Below are 13,762 nucleotides of genomic sequence, written 5' to 3'. Positions count from 1 at the left end.
CCTTTGGTTATTTTGGAGGTAACAGAACATTGCAATTTCTTTGTTCAGGAGGGGTGGTAAAAACAGATATGTGGAACTGCAGAGCGTCATTACTAATACATGTCTTATATTATCAGGAGTAAGTCTCATGACTACAGCCTAGTTAACAGTAGAAAGGATGAATTAATAATGTCTGAATTACAGCATGCTAAATTGATTTTAACATATCACATGACAATGTGAGCATCATAATAATAGCCTCAGTGTGAGATCAGTAAATCTGGAATAACTCCAATGATGTGACATTTTCAGAGTAACTTCCCACTGGCATCCAAAGAAGCTGCCAGATTGAGAAAGTGTTCTGATTTCAATATGCAAAATCAAGCAGGACTTTAATTGTGAATTTAGATTAGGAATGATCAGAGCCAGTCCCATGCATGTACTGATCATTTCCAAGTGCAAAAATAGAGAAAAGACACAGAGAAGGTATGTTTGCTATTTGCTGTTTACACGGGAACAGTGTGAAGTTGATTTTTATTTACATGGGTACATCAGTCGCCAAAAGCAAGCATTCACATGCATCAAGCAGTTCAGAAGGCAAGTGATGTGATTTGAGTACAGGAACAAGGATACCTTGGTGAGACCCCATCTGGAATTTTGTGCACAGTTTTAGTCTCCTTCTCTGAATGTTCTTGCCATGGAGGGAATGCAATGAATGGTTACTGGACTGATTCTTGGGATAGCTGGATTGATGCATAAAGAGAGATTAATTAGGTTAGGCATATATGCACTGAAGTATAGAAGTGTGCAAGGGTGTTCATAGAAACCTATAAAATCCTAACGAGTTAATAAGGGGAGGATCTTCCCAACGGTTGGAGAGTCTAGAAGTTATGGGGTATGCCACTTAAAAATGAGATCAGGAGATATTTCTTTACCTGGAAGGTAGTGAACCTTTAGAATCCTCTACCATGGAAGGTGTTGGTAGCCAAATCATTAAATATATTCAGGAATGAGGTAGTTATATTTCTTAATGCTGAAGGATCAAGTGATGGGGGAGGAGTTGGGGACAGGTACTGAAGTAGATGATCAGACGTGATTGTGTTGAATGGTGGAACAGGCCCAAAGGGCACAAGGGCCAACTCCTGCTTCTACTCACTGTAGTTCAGTGGCTCTGACTGCTGCTCCAGGCCAATCACATGAGCAGCCTTGGGTGGCTGATTGTGGGCAATAGATAAGAAAGCAGTCTAGGAGTCCATAGTGGGAGGTGAGTTGGTGACTGAGAGGGACAACAGCTTTGTCCTGAACATACACACAGCTCCGGGGACTGGATTGACTGAGGTACATTGATCTCCTGGCCCCCAGACCACATTACCATCAACTTAATCTCCAGAGCTGAGGTTAAGACAGAAGACTGTCCTTCAGTCATAGTGGTCTGGACCATGGTGTCTTCATTCTCTCATTGGAGTCAGATTTTTGCTTAACCTGAACAGGACACTGATCATGATGGAGAAGAGCGTATGTTAGGGGCATCTCTCTGCTCCAGAATGAGACATTCAGTGTGCCATATCTCTGCTCAGCTCTGTTCACTTGTGGCATCACTTCTGCTCATACAGAAGAGCAATTTGCTGACTAGCTCATGGAGAACTGTGACTGGTCCTGCAGTCCAGTGAGCTGCTTGTGGGTGACATCCCTGTGTCCCTGTGCTCACAAATGGCACCTCCCTACTCCCTGAGGACCTCAAGATGCTTCCAAGTGGCATAACACTGTGCTTTCAGAGCTTCAAGCTGCTCCTTCCTCTTGCAGAATCATGGTGACAGTGAATCTGAGCTGAAAGACTTTGTGTCTCCACAAACAGAAATAGTAGGTGTTGTGTGAGGGGATTATTGCCTAATCCTTACAGAGGTAGTCGTGATTTACCAGCGTTTGATCTCTTGGCTCTGCCAAAGCCTTTGTGAGCGATCAAAGAAAACACCACCATGCTCCTTGTCATCTCCTGCCTTTGAGCAGGTATGGCTAACAATGCACTAACTAGATAGTGCGCTTGCATTAGTTTTGTCATTAAAGCATTCCAGTTGTGTTCCTCATCTGAGTGCTCTGGGATAGTATGGATACCAGGATCATCCTGCACCAGATTTCCCAACCCTTGTGCCAGTCTGCAGCCTGATGGCGCCCACGGATGTTCATGCTAGAAGCGATTCTTTTATCTAGTTTGTTCATGCCTGAGGTAGAAGGGTGATGTGTTAGATGCAATGATCCACTGTGATCTTCATTATCATTATCATCATCAACCTCCCCCTCCATTCCATCCACATTCCTGCTCCTTCATCTGCTGCACCTCCTCCACCTCCTTCTGTTTGTGTCCTGCTGGTTCTGGTGAGGAGTAAACAGAGGACCTTTCCTCACGACCTGCATGGCAAAGCAGAACGGAGTTGCAACTATAAGCTGCATCTAAAACCAATGCAGCAGCACAGATGGTAATGAAGGCGTAAACCATTGATTAAAGAAAAGGGGATGCATTAATTGCAATCGTTAACAGATTCCTCTGCTCAGGAGGTGGCTTGTGCCTTGTTGTGCTCTCTGCCCATTGCCTGCTACAGCCTGGTGAGGGGGCCCTCCTGTTCCAGTAGCATCCTTCCTATCTCTTGGTATTTTGTTCTAAATGGAGGAGATGAAGGTTGAACAACATGTTTGTTTTCCTGCATTTGGTGGCCTGACTTCCTCTGTGTGGGGAATGGAAGAGGTTGACTATCAGTGGTGAGGTGAGGGTAGGAGGTTTGGTGTCAGAAAAAGTGAGCTTTAAGGGGGATATGGATTTGCAGATGGAGTAACTGTTTGTCTTGTGTGTCTCTGTGACAGAGTAGTATTTTTGCTGGTCTGCAGCTCAACTTGCAAATTCATGAAATTTCTTGCAACATTGCTTCATTGGATAGGATTTATCTCTCCTGGAGGAGAGAAGTTATATCATTATATAGCAAATACGGCACAGGGACAAGTCATTCAGCCCATCTGGTCCATCTATGATGTACTCAAACTTCCTCACAGCTATCCCCATTTTAATTAATTGACAAAACCCTCCCCAATATGTTTGCCATAAATGCATCCATGCTATTGGTTTCATAGTAGTGAGTTCCACATTCTCACTGCTCTTTGGGTAAGGAAGTTTCTTCTGAATTCCTTATTGGATTTCTTGGTTACATTCTTATTTTAATGACCATGGTTTTGCTCTTCCTCACAAAAGGAATCATTCACTCTGTATCCACTCCACCAAAACCTATCACTATCTTAAAGACCTCTATTAAGTTGGCCTTCAGCCATTTTTTACTCAACAGAACAGAGACACAATCTGTTCTCCCCTTCCTGCTATGTATACCCTCACATTACTAGTATCATCTTTGTAGATCTTCTCTGCATCTTCTCCAGAGACTCTATATCCTTTTCGTAATAGTATAGTCTGGTCTAACCAAGGTTGGCTACAAGTATCACAAACTTTCCTACTTTTTAATTCAAGTCTTCTGGAAATAAACCCTTGTGTTTGGTTTACTTTTGTTTAATGGTCTTGTTAACCTATGGTGCAATTTTTAGTGATTGGTGTATTGTACTCTAAGATCCCATTGTTCATATATCCCACCTAGGTTGCACCTTCCATGTAATAGATGACCTCTCTTAAATTTTTCCAAAACAGTACTACCTCATGATAATCTGAGCAACTTCCAGCCAGTTTCTTCTAATATTGATCATGTTGATGATATTCATAGAGCTATAGAGCAATACAGCACAGAGATTGGCCCTTCGGCCCAACCAGTCCATGCTGACCACGTTGTCCACCCAGCTAGATCCAATTTCCTGCATTTGGCCCATAAGCCCCACCCCTCCACGTACCTATCCAAGTGCTTCTTAAATGATACTATTGTATCTGCCTCAAGCACTTCCTCTGGCAGCTCGTTCCATATACTCACCACCCGCTCTCTGCATGAAGAAGTTATCCCTCAGGTCCCTTTTAAATCTTTCCCCTCTCACCCTAAGCCTATGTCCCATAGTTTTGGACTCCCCCACCCTGGGGAACAGACTGTTACCATCCACCTTATTTCTGCCTCTTATAATTTTAAACACTTCTGCAAGACCGCCCCTCATTCCCCTACGTTCCAAGGAATAAAGACCCAGCCTGGCCAACCTCTCACTATAACTCAGGCCCTCTAGTCCTGGCAGCATCCTTGTAAGTCCTTTCTGCGCTCTTTCTTGATTAACCCACGTCTTTCCTATAACTGGGTAACTAAAACTGTACACAGTACTCAAAGTGCGGCCTCACCAATGACTTATACAACTGCAACATAATGTCCCAACTCCTATACTCAGTGCCCTGACTGATGAAGGCCAGCATGCTAAATGCCTTTTTCACCACCCTGTCTACCTGTGATGCTGCTTTCAACAAACTATCCACTTGTATTCCTTGGTCCCTCTGTTCCAGTACACTCCCTCGTGCCCTACCATTCATAGAATAAATTCTACACTGGTTTGACTTCCCAAAATGCATCACTCACACTTATCTCTATTGAAATCCATTTGCCACTCCTCAGCCCACTTCCCTAACTGATCAAAATCCCCCTGTAATCTACGATAACGTTCTTCATTATCAACAACACCTCCTAATTTCGTGTCATCCACAAACTTACTGATCAAGCCTTGTGCATTCGCATCCAAAATGTTTGTATAAATAACGAATAACAAGGGTCCCAACACTGACCCCTGAGGCACACCACTAGTCACCGGCCTCCATTCCGAGAAACAACCTTTAACCATCACCCTCTGCTTTCTACCTTTGAAATAATTTTGAATCCAGTTAACTAGCTCCCCCTGGACTCCATGGGACCTAACTTTCCAGACCAGCCTACCATACGGGACCTTGTCGAAGGCCTTGCTGAAGTCCAAATTGACAACATCCACTGCCCTACCCTCATCTACCTTTTTACTTAGCTCTTCAAAAAACTCTGAAAGATTTGTCAAACTCGACTTTCCACACACAAAGCCATGCTGACTCCTCCTAGTTACTGGGAATTTCTTCAGAAGTCTTGTGCTGTAATTTTCGTGGGAGTGCCAGAAACTAGGAAGGAAGTTGAGAAGCAGGACCTCAAAGGTAGTAATTTCAGGATTACTGCCTGTGCCACTTGACAGTGAGTATAGGAATAGAATGAGGTGGACGTTAAATGCATGGCTGAGGGATTGGAGTAAGGGGCAGGGATTAAGATTTCTGGATCATTGGGGCCTCTTTTGGGGCAGGTGTGACCTGTACAAAGACGACGGGTTGCACTTGACTCCCAAGGGGACCAATATCCTGGCGAGGAGGTTTGCTAAGGCTACTGGGGGGAGTTTAAACTAGAATTGTTGGGGGGGTGGGATCCGAACTGGAGAGACTGGGGAAGAGGTGTTTGGCTCTCAAATAGAGAAAGCTAGTAGTAGGTATGATAGGCAGGTGACAGAGAAGGGACGTGCTCAGACAGGTTTGAGATGTGTCTATTTTAACTCAAGGAGTATTGTGAACAAGGCGGATGAGCTTAGAGCTTGGATAAATACTTGGAGCTACGATGTGGTGGGCATTACCGAGACTTGGATGGCTCAGGAACTGGAATGGTTACTTCAAGTGCCGGGTTTTAGATGTTTCAGAAAGGACAGGGAGGGAGGCAAAAGAGGTGGGGGAGTGGCACTGTTGATCAGAGATAGTGTCACGGCTGCAGAAAAGGTGGACGTCATGGAGGGACTGTCTACGGAGTCTCTGTGGGTGGAGGTTAGGAACAGGAAGGGGTAAATAGCTTTACTGGGTGTTTATTATAGGCTGCCCAATAGTAACAGGGATATTGAGGAGCAGATAGGGAAGCAGATCCTAGAAAGGTGATAATAACAGAGTTGTTGTGATGGGAGATTTTAATTTCCCAAACATTGATTGGCACCTCCATACAGTGAGGGGTTTAGATGGGATGGAGTTTGTTAAGTGTGTTCAGGAAGGATTCTTGACACAATACGTAGATAAGCCTACAAGAGGAGAGGCTGTGCTTGATTTGGTATTGGGAAATGAACCTGGTCAGGTGTCAGATCTCTCAGTGGGAGAGCATTTTGGAGATAGTGGTCATAATTCTATCTCCTTTATGATAGCATTGGAGAGAGATAGGAACAGATGGACTAGAAAGGTGTTACTTGGAGTAAAGGGAATTATGAGGCTCTCAGGAAGGAAATTGGAAGCTTAAATTAGAAACAGATGTTCTCAGGGAAAAGTACGGAAGAAATGTGGCAAATATTCAGGGGATATTTGTGTGGCGTTCTGCACAGGCATGTTCCAATGAGACAGGGGAGTCACGAGAGGATACAGGAACCGTGGTGTACATAGGCTATAATAAATCTAGTCAAAAGGGAAAGAAAAGCTTACGAAAGGTATAGAGAGCTAGGTAATGTTAGAGATCTGGAAGAGCATAAGGCTAACAGGATGGAGCTTAAGAAGGAAATTAGGAGAGCCAGAAGTGGACATGAGAAGGTCTTGGCGGGCAGGATTAAGGAAAATCCCAAGGCATTCTACAAGTATGTGAAGAGCAAGAGGATAGGATGTGAAAGAGTAGGGCCTATCAAGTGCAGCAGTGGGAAAGCGTGTATGGATCCGGAAGAAATAGCGGAGGTACTTAATGAATACTTTACATCAGTATTCACTACGGAAAAAGATCTGGGTGAGTGTAGTGAGGACTTGTAGCAGGCTGAAAAGCTCGAGCATATAGATATTAGGAAAGAGGAAGTGCTGGAACTTTTGGAAAGCATCAAGTTGGATAAGTCGCCGGGACTGGATGAGATGTACCCCAGGCTGCTGTGGGAGGAGAGGGAGGAGATTGCGGAGACTCTGACGATGAACTTTGCATCATCGATGGAGACGGGAGAGGTTCCAGAAGATTGGAGGGTTGCTGATGTTGTTCCCTTATTCAAGAAAGGGAGTAGAGATAGCCCTGGAAATTATAGACCAGTGAGTCTTACCTCAGTGGTTGGTAAACTGATGGAGAAGATCCTGAGAGGCAGGATTTATGAACATTTGGAGAGGTATAATATGATTAGGAATAGTCAGCATGGCTTTGTCAAGGGCAGGTCCTGCCTTACGAGCCTGATTAAATTTTTTGAGGATGTGACGAAACACGTCAATGAAGGGAGAGCAGCAGATGTAGTGTATATGGATTTCAGCAAGGCATTTGATAAGGTACCCCATGCCAGGCTTATTGAGGAAGTAAGGAGGCATGGGATCCAAGGGGACATTGCAATGTGGATCCAGGACTGGCTGGCCCACAGAAGGCAATGAGTGGTTGTTGAAGGGTCATATTCTGCATGGAGGTCAGTGACCAGTGGTGTACCTCAGGGATCTGTTCTGGGACCTTTACTCTTTGTGATTTTTATAAATGACCTGGATGAGGAAGTGGAGGGATGGGTTAGTAAGTTTGCTGATGACACAAAGGTTGGGGGTGTTGTGGACAGTGTGGAGGGCTGTCAGAGGTTACAGTGGGACATAGATAGGATGCAAAGTTGGGCTGAGAAGTGGCAGATGCAGTTCAACCCAGATAAGTGTGAAGTGGTTCATTTTGGTGGGTCAAATATGATGGCAGAGTATAGTATTAATGGTAGGACTCTTGGCAGTGTGGAGAATCAGAGGGATCTTGAGGTCCGAATCCATAGGACACTCAAAGCAGCTGCACAGGTTGACTCTGTGGTTAAGAAGGCATATGGTGTATTGTCCTTCATCAATTGGGGAATTGAATTTAGGAGCCGAGAGGTATTGTTGCAGCTATATAGGACCCTGGTCAGTCCCCACTTGGAGTACTGTGCTCAATTCTGGTCGCCTCACTACAGGAAGGATGTAGAAGCCATAGAAAGGGTGCAGAGGAGATTTACAAGGATGCTGCCTGGATTGTGGAGCATGCCTTATGAAAGCAGGTTGAGGGAACTCGGCCTTTTCTCCTTGGAGAGACGGAGGATGAGGGGGGACCTGATAGAGGTGTATAAGATGATGAGAGGCATTGATCGGGTAGATAGTCAGAGGCTTTTCCCCAGGGCTGAAATGGTTGCCACATGAGGACATAGGTTTAAGGTGCTGGGGAGTAGGTATAGAGGAGATGTCAGGGGTAAGTGTTTTACTCAGAGAGTGGTGAGTGAATGGAATGGGCTACCAGCAACGGTGGTGGAAGCGGATACGATAGGGTCTTTTAAGATACTTTTGGATAAGTACATGGAGCTGAGAAAAATGGAAGGCTATAGGTAAGCCTAGTAATTTCTAAGGTAGGGACATGTTCGGCACAGCTTTGTGGGCCAAAGGGCCTGAATTGTGCTGTAGGTTTTCTGTGTGTTCTGTCAGTTATTTTCCATTTTTTAAGCTGTCAAAATTTCTATGCCCAAAGTATTAATCCCTTTACTGGTGCTGAATGACCTTTACAGGTCTACAGCGGACGCCATCTCCCTGGCCCTACACTCAGCTCTGGAGCATCTAGACAGTAAAGTCGCCTATGTTAGACTATTGTTTATTGACTACAGCTCCACCTTCAATACTATAATTCCAAGCAAACTCATCACTAAACTCCAAGACCTGGGACTCAACACCTCCCTCTGTAACTGGATCCTTGACTTTCTGATCAACAGACTGCAATGTGAGGATAGGCAGTAACATTTCCAGCATGATTATTCTCAACACTGGTGCCCCACAAGGCTGTGTCATCAGCCCTCTACTCTACTCCCTGTACACTCATGACTGCGTGGCCAGATTCTACTCTAACTACATCCACAACTTTGCAGAGGATACCACCGTAGAAGGCCGTATCTCAAATAATGATTTGTCGGAGTACAGGAAGAAGACAGGGAGCTTAGTGACATGGTGTCATGACAACAACCTTTCCCTCGATGTCAGCAAAACAAAAGAGCTGGTCATTGACTTCAGGAAAGGGGGCAGTGTACATGCACCTGTCTATATCAATGGAGCCGAGGTCGAGAGGGTTGAGATCTTCAAGTTCCTAGGAGTGAACATCACCAATAGCCTGTCCTGGTCCAACCACGTACACGCTATGGCCAAGAAAGCTCACCAGCACCTCTACTTCTTCAGGAGACTAAAGAAATTTGGCATGTCCCCTTTGACACTCACCAATTTTTATCGATGCACTATAGAAAGCATCCTATCTGGATGCATCATGGCTTGGTATGGCAACTGCTCTGCCCAGAACCGCAAGAAACTGCAGAGAGTTGTGGACGCAACCCAGCACATCACAGAAACCAGCCTCCCCTCCATGGACTCTGTCTATACCTCTCGCTGCCTTGGTGAAGCAGCCAGCATAATCAAAGACCCCACCCACCCAGGTCATTCTCTCTTTTCTCCTCTCCCATCAGGCAAAAGATACAAGAGCCTAAGGGCACATACCACCAGGCTCAAGGACAGCTTCTATCCCACAGTGATAAGACTATTGAACAGTTCCTTTATACGATGAGATGGACTCTTGACCTCACAATTTACCTTGTTTGACCTTGCATCTTATTGTCTACCTGCAATGCACTTCCCTGTAGCTGTGACACATTACTCTGTATTCTGTTATTGTTTTTACCTGCACTACATCAATACACTCTGTACTCACCCAATGCATCTGCACTGTGTAATGAATTGATCTGTACGATCGGTATGCAAGACAAGTTTTTCACTGTACCTTGGTACAAGTGACAATAATAAACCAATACCAATACATTTACAGTCTTTGCAAGAGTTATTTTTCATTTCTTTTTATTAGTACAGATGTTTCTCAACCCATCAAATATTCTCTTATGGTGAAACTGAGTTAGTAAGATTTCTAAGCAGTATCCAGACATTTGATATATTTTCCTTCTTCCTTTGTTTGAAAACAAATGTGACAATACAATGCCTCCAATAAGTTTGGCTAACTGATCACTGAAACTGATAAAAGCCGTTCTGATCCTGTAATAAGGCCATGCAGTGAAGTTGTTTTTTGTTCTTTATTTCAGTAATGCCTTACAACAGTGCCCATCACTGCGTTGTGGAAGTAGAAAACTTCCTGTTCGTACTAGGAGGAGAAGACCAATGGAACCCAAATGGTAATAACAAACTGCATGACTCTTCATACTTCATTTAAAAGGGATGCATCAAATTTTTTGGGAACAGGAATAATGAAAGTTGCATTCATTTATCCCTGTCACAATGTCGAGCAAAGAGTGAGCTCGTGGAGAACCCAAATGTGGCACACTGGTACGAGACTGGAGTCGGGATGCTTCCTCAGAACCAAACGCCGGCAGCAACCGGAAGGAATCTTGCCTTGGGGCTCTGAGGTGGGGTCCCAACACGAAAACTGGATATCCTAAGAGGAACAGTGAAACCGGGACTGCTCTTGAGTTGACAACTCTAAGCAGCCAGGAGACAAAGTATACCCAAAAGTTGACCAATACTCTGGCAACTAGTGCTAGTGAAACCAGGGCCCTTATGCTAGTCTCCTGATGGGGCTCAGGTGTGTGTTGTTATACAATTAGTAGTGCATGGACTCCATGTGCTGCACAACAAGGCACCATCAATGGAGCCGAATCGAGGGCCAGCACTCGGAACCATGACAATCCGTTAATGTAAATAAAAACAGAAAGTGTAACATCTGTGGGGCAAGTAGTGGAAAAGTTGTAAAAATTATGAGATATTTGTGGTGTTACATACTTTGTAGTCCGAGTTAATTTCCCTTCTTATCATAACTTTATTTTTATAACAGAACTGAAAGCACTGGTGTTCTGTTTCTCTCCGCCTGACTTAGCGTGAATAAGTTCCCAGTTGTTGCATAAAATCCATGTTTGTTAACCTCACCAGTACTGTCCTGCTTTAAAGAGTTGGTTAAAGGATTAGGTAAGACTATAAGATATAGATACAGGAATAGGACATTCAATCCCTTGAGCCTGCTCTGCCATTCAAAAGATTAGGTTGATACAGCTTTCCCCAAGTCCACCTTCCAGCCCCCATCCACATAATCCCCGATTACCCTATTGATTAAAAATCTGTCTCATCTTTGAATATCCTCAAGGGTTTAGTCTCCACTGTTACCAGGGCAAGGAATGCCAAAGAATCACAACCCTCTGAGAAAAGAAATTCCTTGTTATGTCACCTCCAGTTCTTTACTCCTCAAAAGGGAAACAACCTCCCAGACTCTGCCCTGCCAAGCCTCCTAAGAATCCTACATGTTTCAATAAGATCACCTCTCATTCTTCTAAATCCAATAATTACAACCCAGTCTATTCAATCTTTCTTCATAAGAAAATTCCTCCATACTCAGGATCATTTTTATATACCCTCTCTGAAATACATTTGGAGCATCTGGGATGCATAAAGTGTCACAGATAGTGCATTTAGCTAGTTGGTTACACTGCAGGTACAGAGGGTAAGGAGATAAGTGACCAGTAAGTTCAGGAGACCCCTCTGGTCATTGCCCTCTCAAACAGACATACCATTTGGGAGGGAGGATGGTGGTGGTGTTCCTCAGAGGAAAGCAGCGGCAGCCAAGTTTGTAGCACCATGGTTGACTCTGATGCACAGCAGGAGAGGGAAAAGGCTCAGTAAGCAGTAGTGGTTGGGGATTCATTAGTGAGGGGAACAGCCAGGTGCTACTGTGGGTGAGAGCAAGACTTGAGAATGATATGTTACCTCTTTGGTGCTGAGGTCAAGGATGTCTCAGTTCAAGCACAGAACATTCTGAAGGGGGATGGAGAACAGCCAAGGTTCATAGTACACATTGGTACCAATGACATAGGTAGAAAGAGGAATGAGATCACGCAAAGTGAGTTTAGGGAGTTAGGGAGAAGGTTAAAAATTGGGACCTCTGGGGTCATAATCTCATATTTCCTGTGCCATGTGCTAGTGAGGTTAGAAAAACAAGAGTAGGCCAGATGAACGCGTGGCTAAAGAGCTGGTGCAGGAGAGAGAGCTTTGGATACCTGGATAATTTGGATCACTGCTGGGGTAAGTGGGACAAGATAGGCTGCACCTAAACTGGAGGGGATCAGCATCAATGCAGGGAGGTTTCCTTATTGCTAATCTGGAGAGTTTAAGCTAATGTAGCGGGGGTAGTAAGCATAGCAGCAGTGTAACAGCAGGAGATGGACAAAAACATTGGCATGGAGATAGTGGGCCAAAGGCCTCGATTCTGGCCTATACTTCTCTATATCTGTATGACTCTTTTCCCTTAAGTAAGGGGATCCAACTGTTTACTATAGATATGGTTTCACTGCTGCATTTTAAGGTTGTAGAAAGGCTTCCTTACTTTTGTTCTCCAATCACCAACCCACCCCCCACCAATATAAAATCCAGTGTTCTATTCGCCTTCCTGATTACCTACTGCACCTCTATGGTAACTTTCTGTGTTCCATGTACAAGGACCTATATTCCCTTCCTGCTACACCTTTTTGCTGTCTGTCTCCAGGTAAATAACAATGTTTCATCATTCTTTCCTCCAAAGTGAACAAATTCACATTTTCCCACATTAATCTCCATTTACCAACTTCATGCCTTTTCACTCAACCTTTCCCAGTCTCTCTGTCTACTCTTTGTAGCCTCCACACAGCTTGTCCTCCCTCTGCCCCCCCTTTGGTATCATCTGCAAATTTGCTTACAGCATATTTGCCTCCTTCTTCTAAATAACAAACGTATATTGTAAACAGCAGAGCAGTCTCAGCACTGATCCCTGCAGCATATCACTGGTTACAGGTTATCCAGCTGAAAGTGACTGTTCCTATCCCTACTTGCTACACTCTGTTAATTTGATAATCCTTTATCCATGTTATTTCCAGCATCATGGGCTCTTATCTTACAAAATAACTATTGAATGCTTCTCCTCTATCCACTCCGGCTAATATTTCCTCAATCTTTCCAGACCTGATTTCCCCTTCCTGAAGCTATGCTGACTCTGCTTCATCATATTATGTTCTGTTATTATCTCCTACTAACTGATTCTAACATCTTTCCAATAATAAATGTTGGGCTAACCAGTCTATGGTTACCCATTTTTTGCCTTCCACTCTGGTGAATAAGGGTATCACATAGGCAATTTTCTAATCTTCTCCAGAGCCTAAGGAATTATGGAAAATTCAAAAATCATCCAATGCATCCATTATCTTGGTAGCCACTTCTTACAGTAAGTTACAATGCAAACCTTCAGGTCCAGGGGACCAAGCGGCCTGAAGCCCCACTAGTTTGCATAATGGTAATTCTCTAGAGTTGCTGATGATATTTGATTCATCACCTGTATTTTTTAGTATTAATATGGGATGTTCATGGTATCTTCCACTATAAAGACTGATACAAAATAAAAATTAACTGGCCTGCCATTTCTTGTTTCACATAATTATTTCCCCAGTCTCATTCTCTAAGGGATATGTGTTGACTTTTACATCTCTCTTCCTATGTTTATATGAACGGTCTTTACAATAATAAACAGGAAACTTCCTTCCTTCTTAGGCAGGTTGCAAGAGGGAAGAAAACACTGCTCTTTAAAGCCTACAGATGCATAATATAAATGTAAACATGAACATTCAAGAAACTTTACTTCACAGGTTGAAATTTTCAGGCTATATCTGGTCACGCACAATAAATAATGTCCTCAGACCTTGCTGATTTAAAAGTCAAACGATTTTTAAACTTTCAGTATTTGGATACAGAACTGTGCAGCGGAAGCAAAGGTTGGTTGTCAATCATAAAGACTCTAAGGTGAAATGGTTACACTGTCCTTGTGCTCATCTGACAACAAAATAC

At 43.8% G+C, this 13,762-nt stretch overlaps 1 protein-coding gene across 1 annotated transcript in view; it reads left to right on the top strand.

The window, feature by feature from the left end:
- The window catches only part of klhl14 (kelch-like family member 14), a 118,361-nt gene that overhangs the window by 63,703 nt on the left and 40,896 nt on the right, over positions 1-13,762 (top strand). Inside the window, 1 exon segment of the mRNA XM_052023176.1 lies at positions 9,991-10,080. Coding sequence (XP_051879136.1) covers positions 9,991-10,080 — 90 coding nt within the window.

The sequence above is a fragment of the Pristis pectinata genome, chromosome 9 (assembly GCF_009764475.1).
Source record: "Pristis pectinata isolate sPriPec2 chromosome 9, sPriPec2.1.pri, whole genome shotgun sequence".
Classification (NCBI taxonomy): Eukaryota; Metazoa; Chordata; class Chondrichthyes; order Rhinopristiformes; family Pristidae; genus Pristis; species Pristis pectinata.
Note: the sequence above shows the minus strand (reverse complement) of the source record. Positions and strands in the feature narration are given on the sequence as shown.